Source organism: Mobula hypostoma, chromosome 9 (assembly GCF_963921235.1).
Source record: "Mobula hypostoma chromosome 9, sMobHyp1.1, whole genome shotgun sequence".
In the NCBI taxonomy this organism is placed as follows: Eukaryota; Metazoa; Chordata; class Chondrichthyes; order Myliobatiformes; family Myliobatidae; genus Mobula; species Mobula hypostoma.
Genome location: NC_086105.1, coordinates 84,812,563 through 84,827,440, shown reverse-complemented (window position 1 = coordinate 84,827,440; position 14,878 = coordinate 84,812,563). Strand labels below are relative to the sequence as shown.

Genomic DNA, 14,878 nt, shown 5'->3' with positions numbered 1-14,878 from the left:
CTGGAGAAGTCAAAAAACATGACCCTTACAGTGCCCGCTGGCTAATGCACACAGTATATGGAATCAGATACTGTAGATTATCTTGTAGCGTATTTAGAAATTAGCAGGTACGATGTTGTGGGCATCACTGAGTCATGGCTGAATGAAAATCATAGTTGATAGCTTAACATCCAAGGATACACCTTGAGTGCAGTTAGGTAGGCAAAGCGTTTGGGAGGCTCTCATGGTAAAAAATGAAAATTTGACTTCTACATCTTTTGATCCTATGTCATCTCTTTCTCAGGTAGAATTGTTGTGGGAACCACAAGGATAAAAAGACCCTGATGTAAGTGATATACAGGCCTCCAAACAGTAGCCAGAATGTGGGCTACAAATTACAATGGGAGACAGAAAATGCTAGGTGTCTGACCTTTCAGTGGGTGAGCAGTTACGGAACAGTGACCACAACTCCTTAACTTTCAGGATAACTATAGATAAGGATAGGTATGGTCCTTGTGGGAGAATTTTTAATTGGAGTAGGGCAAATTACGAGGGCATTAGGCAGGAATTAAGAAGAGTTAATTGGGAACACTTTTTTTCTGTTAAGTTCACATCAGACATGTGGAGGGTAGCTAAAGGTCAATTGCACAGATTACAGGAAAGGTATGTTCCCATTAGAAGGAAGGATGGGGATGGAAAGACGAGAACCTTGGATGTCCAGAGAGGTGATAAAATTGGTCAAGACGAAAAAGGAAAAATACATAAAGCTTTGGAAGTAAGATCAAATAGAGCACATGAGGATTATAAAGAAGCCAGAAATGAACTGAAGAACGGAATTAGGAAAGCCAAGATGGGCCATGAAAAGTCCTTGGCAAGTAGGATTAAGGTGAATCCCAAGGCATTCTATACATACATCAAGAGCAAGAAGATAATGAAGGAGAGGGTAGGACTACTCAAAGATAAAAAGAGGAACATTTGCTTGGATGCAGAAAACATGAGTGAGGTCCCTAATAAGTATTTTCTTTCAGTATTTATCAAGGAAAAGGACATGGAGGACCAGGAGATCAGTGCATAAATATGTCACAGCAATAGGAGGAAGTGCTGTGTCTCCTAATGAGTGCAAAAGTGGATAAGTTCCCAGGGCCTGATGGGATTTGCCCCAGGTTATTGAGACGAGATTGCTGGGGCCTTGAGCAGTATTTTTGTGTCCTCTCTAGAGACAAGTGAGGTCCTGGAGGACTGGAGAGTGGCTAATGTTCTGCTTGTATTTAAGAAGGGAACAAAGGAAATCCTGGGAACTATAGTCTTCCATTTGTTTAGGTAAATTGCTGGAGAAAATTCTTAGGGATAGGATATACTGTATGAGCATTTGGAAACTCATGACCTAATTAGGGAGAGCCAGCAGGCTTTGTGCGGGGCAAGTCATGTTCAACCAACTTTGATAGAGTTTTTTGACAAGGTGATGAGAGAGCTTGATGAGGGCAGGGCAATGGATGTTGATACATGGATTTTAGTAAGGCATTTGACCAAGTCCCTCATTGGAGACTAATCTCGAAGATAAGGGACTGGATTTAGAACTGGCTTGCGCATAGAACGAGATGGAGGTCGGTAATTAGTGGAGTTCCATAGGGATATGAGCTTGGACCTCTGCTGTTTGTGATCTATATGTATTTATATACATGGGGTGATTGATACGTTTGTGACATAAGGTAGAAGGACAGGAGTTATACAGCTCTCGTTACATGCACATGCACTTCAACTCTTTGAGTGATTATGCAGAAAGTTTGAAGTTAATAACTCATTGCCTTCTACCTTAGGCCACAAACTTATCAATCACCCCTGATGAGTTATTAACCTCAAACTTTCCGCATAATCACTCAAAGAGTTGAACTGCATGTGCATGTAACAAGAGCTGTATAACTCATTGTCTTCTACCTTAGGCCACGAACTTATCAATCACCCCTGCTGTAGACACTTTCTGGAGGTCTAAGATCCGTATGCTCCACGACTGCTGGACTAAGTGTGTAAATGTAGGAGGGGACTATGTTGAAAAAGAAATGTGCTAGGTTTTCTAAAATTGACTGCCTCTGTCATACGGAGGTGGCTGGGGACGGACCCAAGTGCAAGACACAGACACTGAAGTACCAGGGACAGGACTAGGATACAGGGTGATGGCAAGGACATGGACAGGAAAACCAGGAACCTGGAACAGGACTGGACAAAAGAGCTAGGAGCCCAGGCTTGGACTCCAAGCCAGAGACTGGACAAGGACCCAGTACCTGGGTCTTGCCTCTGGCTCGGACCCTAGAACCAGGCAAGGACGAGGCTGGAATCTTCAGGCTTGAGGCTAGAGGTGAGACTTGGCAGGAGGCAGGAGGCTGGAGTCTACAGTCTACAGGCTTGAGGTTAGAGGCGAGGCTTGGCAGGAGGCAGGAGGCTGGAGTCTTCTGGCTTGAGGCTTGAGGCGAGGCTTGGCAGGAGGCAGGATGGACTCCGAGCCAGAGACTGGACAAGGACCCAGTACCTGGGTCTTGCCTCTGGCTCAGACCCCAGAATTAGGCAAGGACGAGGCTGGAGTCTTCAGGCTTGGGGCTGGAGGTGAGGCTTGGTAGGAGGCAGGAGGCTGGAGTCTTCAGACTTGAGGCTAGGCAGGAGGCTAGAGACGAGACTTGGCTGGAGGCAGGAGACTTGAGGCGAAGCTTGGCAGGAGGCAGGAGACTTGAGGCGAGGCAAGGCTGGAGGCTGGATACTTGAGGTGAAGTGAGGCTGGAGGCAGGATACTTGAGGTGAAGCGAGGCAGGAGGCTGCAGTCTTCAGGCTTGAGGCTAGGCAGGAGGCTAGAGACGAGGCTTGGCAGGAGGCAGGAGACGAGGCGAGGCTTGGCAGGAGGCAGGAGACTTGAGGCAAGGTGAGGCTGGAGGCAGGAGACTTGAGGTGAGGTGAGGCTGGAGGCTGGAGTTTTCAGGCTTGAGGCTAGGCAGGAGGCTGCAGTCTTCAGGCTTGAGGCTAGGCAGGCTCCTCCGGGGCAGGGCGCGGGACTCCTGGGCAGGGTGCGGATCACCTGGGCACGGCACGGTTCACCACCCGATGGAGGCATGGGACAGGAATGGACAGAACCAACCGCAGGTAATGGCGAGACGGCCTGGCTTACCCGACGGAGGCAAGGGACAGGAAGGGAGCTAGGTACAGGGTGGCTCCAGGACAAGACTGCAGGCGAGATGAGGCGAGAGTCACCAGCGAGACAAGGCAAGGCTTCAGGTAATGCAAGGCGAGATGAGAACTTCAGGTGAGGCGAGAGTTACTGGCAAGACAAGGCAAGGCTTCTGGCAAAGTAAGGCGAGGCGAGAGTTACTGGCAAGACAAGGCAGGGCTTCAAGCGAGGAAACAGAAGGCAGAGCAAGGGATACAAGGACCTACTGCTCATCAGGGAAAGTGAAGAGGTGATAGACAGGAGCTACAGGGAGGTAGTCATCCCTAGGCTACAGGGGTCAGAAAACTGGGCCACTGTCAAGAGAGGGAAGGGAAATGCCCGGATAGTGGAGAGCACACCTGTGGCTGTCCCCCTCAGCAACAAATATCTTGTTCTGGATGCTGTTGAGGGGGATGACCTGACGGGGGATGCCCACGGTGACCGGGTCTCTGGCACTGAGCCTGGCGCTGTTGTGCAGGAGAGAAGGAGGGAGAAGAGAAATGTGGTAGTCGTGGGGGATTCCATAGTCAAGGGAACAGACAGGAGATTCTGTGAGCCTGACAGAGATACCCACATGGTGTGTTGCCTCCCAGGTGCCAGGGTACGGGATGTCTCGGATCGGGTCCTGAATATTCTAAAGGGGGAGGGTGAGCAGCCAGTTGTCTTGGTACATGTTGGTACCAATGACATAGATGGGACAAAGGAGGAGGTCCTGAAGAGAGATTTCCACGAGTTAGGGAGGAAGCTGAGAAGCAGGACCTCCAGGGTAGTAATCTCGGGATTGCTACCTGTGCCACATGTTAGCGAGGGCAAGAGTAGTCAGATCAGGCAGATGAATGTGTGGCTGAGAGACTGGTGTAGGGGGCAGGGCTTCAGATTCTTGGATAATTGGGATCTCTTCTGGGGGAAGTATGACCTGTTCAAAAAGGACAGGTTACACCTGAACCCGAAGGGGACCAATATCCTGGCGGGAAAGTTTAATAGAGCTGTTAGGGAGGGTTTAAACTAATTTGGCAGGGGGATGGGAACTGGAATGATAGTGCAGAGGAAGGGGAAAACAGAAATAAATCTAAGATAGTGAGCAGTAAAGATGTCAGGAAAGACAGGCAGGTGATGGGGCAAATTTGTAGCCATTAGGATGAGTTGCAGTGCAATAAAGTTGCAGTGAAATCAAAGTGAAAAGTATCAAATACTGGTCTTAAGGTGTTGTACTTAAATGCATGCAGCATAAGGAATAAGGTGGATGATCTTGTTGTACAGCTACAGATTGGCAGGTATGATATTGTGGCCATCACTGAGACCTGGCTAAAGGATGCATGTCTCTGGGAGCTGAACGTCTAAGGATACACGGTGTATCGGAAGGATAGGAAGGTAGGCAGAGGGGGAGGCGTGGTTTTATTGGTAAGAAATGATATTAAATCATTAGAAAGAGGTGATATAGGATCGGAAGGTGCAGAATCTTTATGGGTTGAGCTGAGAAATAGCAGGGGTAAAAGGACCCTGATGGCAGTTATTTATAGGCCTCCAAACAGCTGCAGGGATGTGGACTACAAATTACAACTGGAAGTAGAAAAGGCTTGTCAGAAGGGCAGTGTTATGATAAAGAGAGAGGATTGGGAAGTTTTTAAAACCTTACAAAAGGAAACCAAGAAAGTCATTAAGAGAGAAAAGATTAACTATGAAAGGAAGCTAGCAAATAATATCGAAGAGGATATTAAAAGCTTTTTTAAGTATATAAAGAGTAAAAGACAGGTGAGAGTAGATATAGGACCGATAGAAAATGATGCTGGAGAAATTGTAATGGGAGATGAGGAGATGGCAGAGGAACTGAACAAGTATTTTGCATCAGTCTTCACTGAGGAAGACAGCAGTATACCGGACACTCAAGGATGGCAGGGAAGAGAAGTGTGCGCAGTCACAATTACGACAGAGAAAGTACTCAGGAAGCTGAATAGGCTAAAGGTAGATAAATCTCTTGGACCAGATGGAATGCACCCTCGTGTTCTGAAGGAAGTAGCTGTGGAGATTGCGGAGGCATTAATGATGATCTTTCAAAAGTCAATAGATTCTGGCATGGTTCCAGAGGAGTGGAAGATTGCAAATGTCACTCCGCTATTTAAGAAGGGGGCAAGGAAGCAAAAAGGAAATTATAGACCTGTTAGATTGACATCCGTGGTTGGGAAGATGTTGGAGTCGATTGTCAAGGATGAGGTTACAGAGTACCTGGAGGCATATGACAAGATAGGCAGAACTCAGCATGGATTCCTTAAAGGAAAATCCTGCCTGACAAACCTATTACAATTTTTTGAGGAAATTACCAGTAGGCTAGACAAGGGAGATGCAGTGGATGTTGTATATTTGGATTTTCAGAAGGCCTTTGACAAGGTGCCACACATGAGGCTACTTAACAAGATAAGAGCCCATGGAATTACTGGAAAGTTACATACGTGGATAGAGCATTGGCTGATTGGCAGGAAACAGAGAGTGGGAATAAAGGGATCCTATTCTGGTTGGCTGCCGGTTACCAGTGGTGTTCCACAGGGACCAGTGTTGGGGCCACTTCTTTTTACATTGTACATCAGCGATTTAGATTATGGAATAGATGGCTTTGTGGCTAAGTTTGCTGACGATATGAAGATAGGTGGAGGGGCCGGTAGTGCTGAGGAAACGGAGAGTCTGCAGAGAGACTTGGATAGATTGGAAGAATGGGCGGAGAAGTGGCAGATGAAGTACAATGTTGGAAAGTGTATGGTTATGCACTTTGGCAGAAAAAATAAACGGGCAAACTATTATTTAAATGGGGAAAGAATTCAAAGTTCTGAGATGCAACGGGCTTGGGAGTCCTCATACAGGATACCCTTAAAGTTAACCTCCAGGTTGAGTCAGTAGTGAAGAAGGCGAATGCAATATTGGCATTCATTTCTAGAGGAATAGAGGATAGGAGCAGGGATATGATGTTGAGGCTCTATAAGGCGCTGGTGAGACCTCACTTGGAGTACTGTGGGCAGTTTTGGCCTCCTTATTTAAGAATGGATGTGCTGACATTGGAGAGGGTACAGAGAAGATTCACTGGAATGATTCCGGGAATGAGAGGGTTAACATATGAGGAACGTTTGTCTGCTCTTGGACTGTATTCCTTGGAGTTTAGAAGAATGAGGGGAGACCTCATAGAAACGTTTCAAATGTTAAAAGGCATGGACAGAGTGGATGTGGTAAAGTTGTTTCCCATGATGAGGAGTCTAGTACGAGAGGGCATGACTTAAAGATTGAAAGGCGCCCTTTCAGAACAGAAATGTGAAGAAATTTTTTTAGTCAGAGGGTGGTGAATCTATGGAATTTGTTGCCACGGGCAGCAGTGGAGGCCAAGTCATTGTGTGTATTTAAGGCAGAGCTTGATAGGGATCTGAGTAGCCAGGGCATCAAAGGTTATGGTGAGAAGGCAGGGGAGTGGGACTAAATAGGAGAAAATGGATCAGCTCATGATAAAATGGTGGAGCAGACTCGATGGGCCAAATGGCCTACTTCTGCTCCTTTGTCTTACGGAGTAAGGACAAGAACAATCCAGCAACCACGCCCCAGTCTCTGGAGGTATTTATGCAGCCAGCCCCAAAGAGCATCAGCTGCCTCAATTACAGCTAAACAAGAACAGAAACAGGGTAAACAGGAAAACCTGGAGCAAGGGTCAATGGACCGGACCATGAATCGGAATACAGACTTCACGGACCAGACCCTGATAGTACCTCTCCCTCTACGGGAGCCTCCTGGTGACCAAACAGGGAATCCAGGCTATGGACGACCCAGGCGGGTGGGAGGGTATTTAACAGAAAGGAACCCGGGTGGCAAGATGAAAATAACAGTGTCTGTGTCGCTGGGTCCATGGGTGGCTGGATTGTTCTGTCATTTGGAGGTGGCTGGGAACGGACCCAAGTGCAAGACACAGACACTGAAGTACTAGGGACAGGACTAGGATACAGGGCGATGGCAAGGTCATGCACAGGAAAACCAGGAACTTGGGACAGAACTGGACAAAAGAGCTAGGAGCCCAGGCTTGGACTCTGAACCAGAGACTGAACAAGGACCCAGTACCTGGGTCTTGCCTCTGGCTCGGACCCCAGAACCAGGCAAGGACGAGGCTGGAGTCTTCAGGCTTGAGGCTAGAGGCGAGACTTGGCAGGAGGCAGGAGGCTGGAGTCTTCAGGCTTGAGGCTAGAGGCGAGGCTTGGCAGGAGGCAGGATGGGCACCGAGCCAGAGGCTGGACAAGGACCCAATACCTAGGTCTTGCCTCTGGCTCGGACACCAGAACTAGGCAAGGACGAGGCTGGAGTCTTCAGGCTTGAGGCTAGAGGCTAGAGACAAGGCTTGGCAGGAGGCAGGAGCCTGGAGTCTTCAGACTTGAGGCTAGGCAGGACGCTAGAGGCGAGGCTTGGCAGGAGGCAGGAGACTTGAGATGAGGTGAGGCTGGAGGCTGGATGCAGGAAACTTGAGGCGAGGTGAGGCTGGAGGCAGGAGACTTGAGGCGAAGCGAGGCTGGAGGCAGGAGACTTGAGGTGAGGCTGGAGGCAGGAGACTTGAGGCTAGGCAGGCTTCTCCAGTTCAGGGTGCGGTTCACCTGGGCAGGGCACGGTTCACCACCCGACGGAGGCATGGGACAGGAAGGGACAGAACGAACCGCAGGTAATGGCGAGGCGGCCTGGCTTACCCGATGGAGGCAAGGGACAGGAAGGGAGCTAGGTACAGGGTGGCTCCAGGACAAGACTGCAGGCGAGACGAGGCGAGAGTTACCAAAGAGACAAGGCAAGGCTTCAGGCAATGCAATGCAAGGCGAGACAAGAACTTCAGGTGAGGCAAGAGTTAACGGCAAAACAAGGCAGGGCTTCAGGCAAGGAAACAGAAGGCAGAGAAAGGGATACAAGGAGTAAGGACAAGAACAATCCAGCAACCACGCCCTGGTCTCTGGAGGTATTTATGCAGCCAGCCTCAATGAGCATCAACTGCCTCAATTAGAGCTAAACAAGAACAGAAACAGGGTAGACAGGAAAACCTGGAGCAAGGGTTGATGGACCGGACCGTGAACCGGAATACGGACTTCACGGACCGGACCATGACAGCCTCTACCTTAAGCCACGAACTTATCACTCAGCCTCCTGTGTGTGTGTGTGTGTGTGTGTGTGTGTGTGTGTGTGTGTATATATATATATATATAAATGACCCAGAAGAAAATGTAAATAGGTGCGTTTCTAAGTGTGCAGATAATACCAAGATTGGTGGAGTTGTGGAGAGTGATGAAGACTGGCAAATAATACAGCACAATACAGATGAGTTGCAGATATGGGCAGAGAAATGGCAGATGGAGTTTAATCTAGATAAATTTGAGGTGTGCACCTTGATAGGGCAAAAGGAAGGAGACAAGCCCTTAATATTGTTGTTGAGTAGAGAGATCTTGGGGTCCCAAGTCTATGGCTCCTTGAAAGTGGCCACACAGGTCAATAGGGGGATTAAGAAGGCTTATGGCATGTTTGCCTCAGGCACTGGTGAGGTCTCACTTTGAATATTGTAAACACGTTTCTAAGCACCTTATCTAAGAAAGGATGTGCTGATATTGGACAGGGTTCACAGGAAATTCACGAAAATCATTCCGGGATTGAAAAGCCGGATGAGGAGGCCAATAGTCACTGAAATTTAGAAGAATGATGGGGTGGATCTCATTGAAACCTATCGCATGTTGAAAGGCCTAGAAGGCACAACTTCAGAATAGAGGGACATCCATTTAGAATGTAGATGAGGGGGAATTTCTTTAACCAGGTTGTGGTAAATCTGTGGAATGCGTTGCCACAGGTGGCTCTGGAGGCCAGGTGAATTTAAGGTGGAGGTTGATAAATTCTTGATAAGCCAGGGTGTGAAAGGTTGTGGGGTGAAGGCAGGAAAATGTGGTTGAGAGGGAACTGGATCAGCCACAATCCAACACCGAAGCAGACTCGATGGGTCAAATGGCCTAATTCTGCTCCAATGTCTTATGGTCTTATTTAAAATCCTTGTGGACAGAGTTAAGAAACTGCAAGGGATAAAGATCCTGATTAATATACAGGCCTCCGAACTATAGCCAGGATGTAGGGGTAGAATTGCAACAGGATATAAAAAAGCCATGTAAAATGGCAAGGTATTGGGGGATTTTAATATGCAAGTAGATTGGGAAAATTGGGTTGCTGCTGGATCCCAGGAGAAGGAATTTGCAGAGTGCCTTTTTAGAGTAGTTTGTGGTTGAGACCACTTGGGAAAAGGCAACTTGAACTGGGTGTTGTGCAATGAACTAAATTTGATGAGGGAACTTAAGGCAAAGGAACTCTTAGAATAAGAAGGACAATATGAAGGTAGGTGGAGGGGCAGATAGTATTGAGGAAACAGGAATCTGTACAAAGAAAGATGGATTAGGAGAATTGGCAAAGAAATGGCAGATGGAATATGGTGAAGGGAAGTGTATGATCATGCACTTTGATAAAAGGGACAAATGGGGAGAAAATTTAGAAATCAGAGGTGCAAAAGACTCGTGCACCTTGCGGGCTGAGTTGGTGGTAAAGAAGGAAAATGCAATGTTCGCATTATTTCGAGAGGACTAGAATATAGAAAGAAGGATACGCTGAAGGCATTGTTCAGACTGCATGGAGTATTGTTAGCAGGTTTGGGTCCTTTGCTGGCATTGGAGAGGGTCCAAAGAAAGTTCACGAAAATGATTCTGTGAGTGAAGGGGTTAATGTATGGGGAATTTCTGATGGCCCTGGACCTCTACTTGCCAGAGTTTAGAAGAACAAGGGGGTATCTTATTGAAACCTATCTAATATTAAAAGGCCTAGATGGAATGTCAGAGCAGACTTGGTGGGCCAAATGGCCTAATTCTGTTCCAATGTCTTAAGATCTTAAAATTTCCCCTTCTCATCTTAAGTGAACATACAATGATGGGAGGGAAGGAGTGGAGTTAAATTAAGTTATTAGAGGGTAGGAGAGGCTAGGAGGCAGGTTGTGTGTTTGGGCAGCTGTAGGGGGTGGCTGTTAGTGTCAAGCGTCAGTAATGCTGAAATAGTTTGACAAAATAATCAATGCTGTGAATGGTGTGAAACTTCAGCCTGATCTTATGTTGTAATACCGAGGGCTTTCCACCACCCAGGACAGGCCCGCTTCACACAGTTACCGTCGGGAAGGAGACACAGAAACCTGAAAACACACACTCAGGAATTCAGAAACAGAATCATTCCTCTGCCATCCGATTTCTAAATGGCCATCGACACTCCATAGACACTATTCTGCCTTGTACTGCTTATTTTAATGTAACTATTTAATAGACATAGACATATACTTAATGTAACTCCACTTTTTTCTCTTGACTTATTCATCATTGTACTGTTGCGATAGCTATGCTGTTGATATTAAAACTGACTCTGATTAACTTGACAATAAAAGGCAGGTGTTGGAGGAAGGAAAGTTTCAGCGGTCAGGCAACATTGGATAAGGGAGACTTTGTGAACATTTGTGCTCGATGAGTGGAAATTGGTGACGGTCGCTCATCGATCTGGGGGTTGGGGGAAGTGACTTTGGTCCCGGGGCAGGGCAGGGGCAATTGCTGGCATGCTGGTAGAGAGAGGGCACTACCGTGGGATGGGGGGGGGGGAGGGAGAAAGGAGGGGGCCATCCCCAGAGGGAGAGTGGAAGAGCGACCTGCCCCGGGAGGAGGGAATAGGTGAGGATACGCCAGGAAAGGAGGAGCGAGGGGCGGAGCGAGTATTCTCGGGTGGAGGGAGGAGCGAGCTGACGTGCGGAGCGGCCCCGATACCTCTTTGCCAGCCGGTGGGTTTGCAGCCACAGCAATAGCTCCGAGTGGCGGATAGATGGTGGACACGATGCAGCCGGCGATGGAGGGCGAAGAGAACACAGTTCGCTTCGCCCGTAAGGGCGCCCTGAGGCAGAAGAACGTGCACGAGGTGAAGGACCACAAGTTCATCGCCCGCTTCTTCAAGCAGCCCACGTTCTGCAGCCACTGCACAGACTTCATCTGGTGAGCGCCGCTCTACCCTACCTTCTCCTCTATCGTTTCCCTCTCTTCGTTCTCTCTCCCCAGCGTTAACCACCCTCTCTCTCTTGCTTCCACAGGGGATTCGGCAAGCAGGGATTCCAGTGTCAAGGTGGGCGTTCCCACGGCTTCAGTACCGTCCGGCGCTGTTTCCTCCCCCACCCGGGCTAATGCGTCTGTCACCACCGAGCGCTGGGATACCCTCGGCCCGCACCCGGACTTGCCCCCTCCCCTCACCCGGAGAAGGTGGCGCATATTGTAGAGAGTGGCGGTTGATGCTCGGTGGTTGGGGATTATCCGGGCTTGTTTGTCCCCATACAGGTGGCGCTCCTGTTTTACCCACTGTCTCGCCACCGGGAAGGAAATCCTGGCGCCCTGCACCCCTCCTACTCTACCCCCCCCCACCCCCCACCCCCCACCCATCCATCGCACCTTCGAGCTGATAGCCCTGTCCCAGAGTTTGTAAAACTCCCTCCGGCGACCCTTGTCCGGCGCCGCCCAGCTCCTTCTCACCTGCTTTTCTCTGACTAACCTCCCCTCACTTTTTTAAAAACATGTTTATTATTGTCAGTTTTACTAAGGCTGCAAATCACGCCGCCGTTTCCCCCTTCAGCGATGTTTTGGTGAAGATTTTACCGGAATGTATTTTATTAACCCCACCCTTTCCTGTTTTCAAACGGAAACTTGAAAAGAAATCGTTTCCTATCTGGCGTATCAAAGAAGGGTCTTTCAGGCTGACGGCCCTGAAACCTTGTTTCAGAATGATAGCGGAGCGAGTGGCTGCTTTAAAACCATCGCTTATCGACAGCGCTGGGTTCACTGCAAACCACACCTGCTCCCGGATACATTCAAAAATAAACGTAATTTTTCAGACAGCGCGGGTCAGTACTAGACCTGTCTTATGGAGTAATGTTGGGAAGGACCCCCGCCTTCACTCAAAGAAATAGTCCGCTGCTTACCATCATGCAGATCTTGCGTGTAAATGTGGCTCAGGAAGAGGCGGGTTTCCACCGATGAGAATGGCTCAGCCCATGGTGAAATTCGCCCATTGTCAGTGGATGCAGAATATTGAGGGAAAGCGAGCGAAGCTGGTTGCATTAGGGATGGTGTTATCTGCAGCCAATGACTTAGAAATACATTGTGTGAGTGATTGTAATCCGAAGTAGTCTACCCCAGCTGAAGTGAAAGGAAGAGAAATGGAGGCGCCTTTGAGACACGGTCTCCATTTCCTGTGGGGTGTTTTGAGAAGGATCTGTAGGTAGATTTGTGTTGTGCTGAAGTTTGAAAACACAATTTAGACGATCTAAATTCCTACTAAGCTGAATTTCAAGGTAATGGACTTTGCTTTAGAATTTGGCATGACCGGCCCAGTTAGGTTGTTATGGCTTGCAACGACCAGAGGGTCAGGAAGCAAGTTGATTACTGATCAATTCCTTGGCACTTAGGCAGAATCTGTCCTCAGCTGATGTCTGGAAGATGGACCCAATGGCTTTTGGGCTCACTGTGTTCCTGCTGTGTTATTTCTGGGATACTAGGAACGGTGTTTCTCCCTGGTAATTTCTTTAACTGGAACATTCGGGGGATGATGAAAATTCCTCTGACAGGAGAAGTCACACCAAATGAACTCCTTTAAGTTCAGACCTGTTAAAGGTTTGAAAATTGAGATTTCTCCATCTGTTCTCACTGTGAGCAAGTGGTTTCACCGTGTTCTATGTTTGTATGTGATTCACAAACTCAGTGTGAACAGATGGGGAGTGTCTTTGTTTATAAAATATTGACATTTTAATTCCTTTTAAAACCTTAAAGTAAAATGCAATTTGTATTCTAACTGTACAATTCTAGATATTTTGTGAAGAATCACAGAATGAGTTGATGTTGCACAGTAAGTGACGCAGTTTTTAGGGGATTTACTTCAGAGATTCATCTTCAGTGAAGAGTATGTCAAAATGTAATTACCTGCCAGTCATAATGTGTGGAAACACATCTTGTTTTTACATTGTCCTCTTTCAAAGTACATTATAAACACCTGTTTGGCAAGTAGCCAAGGGTTTGCTGCTTTTGAGCTTCACTGCTAGAAGGATATCAGGGCAGGGCTTGGGTTTTCAGCTGTGCGGGCAAGTTGTGCTGTTCAGTGATAGTGATTACTGTGTTTCCAACATCACGGCCACCATGTAGTGTCAGGTGCCCTTTTTTTTATAACAAGTGAAAATATTTACAGGCACATTCCTGAGGCTGGCAGAAAGGGATACACATTAATTTGTGTGAAGGAGTGTAAGAGTATAAGGGGCATGGGGAGAGTACCAAGGTGTTCTTGGATGTACGCCAAGAGCAAGAACCCACACACATCAGAGCAATGTGGAGGAAGTGACATGACCGGGTATTTTGGGATGATCTCTGCAGCTCATTCACACATCTTGCAGTCCTTTGTGCACATTCTGGGACTGAAGGTGGCACTGGGAGCTATGGGTACCATGCAGGAGGAGAGCCAGTTTCCTCTCTCGGGGAAAGATGACCATTAAGTAAGCTTGTGGGTTGTTAAATTCTCCAGACTAATTTCTGCTGCTCTGGTCAGCGTGGGGCCTCTGAACAGTCTGTGTCTGGAGCTGCCCTCTGACTTGTCTATTTTTCTGCTGAATGGTGTAGCAGTGGAACTGCATGAGTTGAACTGGCTGGTTTAATAAAAGTCAGATTATGATCTTGATGATCCAGTTTATGTCTGGCACATTGAGAGTGCCCTTCAAGAGGGAGAAGAAGAGAAATGTATAGTATAGTGAGAGCATTACACGCATTTCTCTGTCCCAAGGATTGAGAGTCCCAAAGGCCATGTCTGGCTGGTGCTTGGTTTTGGGATGTCTCATCTGATCTGCAGAGGAATTTGGAGTGGGGGGAGTAAAGATCCTGCTTTCATACATGTGGGTAGATGTAGAAAGAACAAAGAAAGGGGTTCTGCTGAGGAAATTTGAGAAGATGGTGACTAAAATGCAGAACCAAAAAGGTAGTAATCTCTGGATTACAACTTGAACTGTATGCAAGCCAGATGAATAAAATATGAGTGCTAAATGTGGGGCTCAAAAATTTGGACAGGAGAAGTGGGCTTGAATTTGTGGGACATTGGCACCCGTATTGGAAAAGGAGGGTGCTGTTCAGATGGGACAGGCTCTACCTGAACCGTGCTGGACTGGAGTCCTGGAGAATAGCATTACTAGGGCTGTGGAAAGGGTTTTAGACTGAATAGTAGGGGGATACATTGCTTGAGAAAGTAAAGATAGATTAGAAGGGAGTGAATACAAGAGAGATGATGGAAAATACACACATACAATGCTGGAGGAACTCGGCAGGCCAGGCAGCATCAATGGAAAAAAGTAAACAGTTGATGTTTTGGGCCGAGGCCCTTAATCAGGATCTGTTCTTTCCATAAATGCTGCCTGTCCTGCTGAGTTCCTCCAGCATTTTGTGTGTGTTGCTTGGATTTCCAACATCTATAAATTTTCTCTTGTTTGAAATTATGGGAGTCTCCAGAATGGAGAAAAAGAAAGTTTACAAATTTAACGTCCAGTAACAAAGACCAGATTGGAAAGGGTGTTGAATGTGGGAGTGAAGGTGATATGTTTGAATTTAAGCAGCACACAAAATAAAGTAAATGATCTTG

At 47.5% G+C, this 14,878-nt stretch overlaps 1 protein-coding gene across 1 annotated transcript in view; it reads left to right on the top strand.

The window, feature by feature from the left end:
* The first annotated feature begins 10,949 nt into the window (after nt 1-10,949).
* LOC134351826 (protein kinase C beta type) overlaps nt 10,950-14,878 on the top strand; it is a 405,871-nt gene continuing 401,942 nt past the window's right edge. The window contains exons 1-2 of the mRNA XM_063058567.1: nt 10,950-11,214; nt 11,310-11,341. Coding sequence (XP_062914637.1) covers nt 11,048-11,214; nt 11,310-11,341 — 199 coding nt within the window. The 5' untranslated portion in view covers nt 10,950-11,047. The remainder of the gene's footprint in view (nt 11,215-11,309; nt 11,342-14,878) is intronic.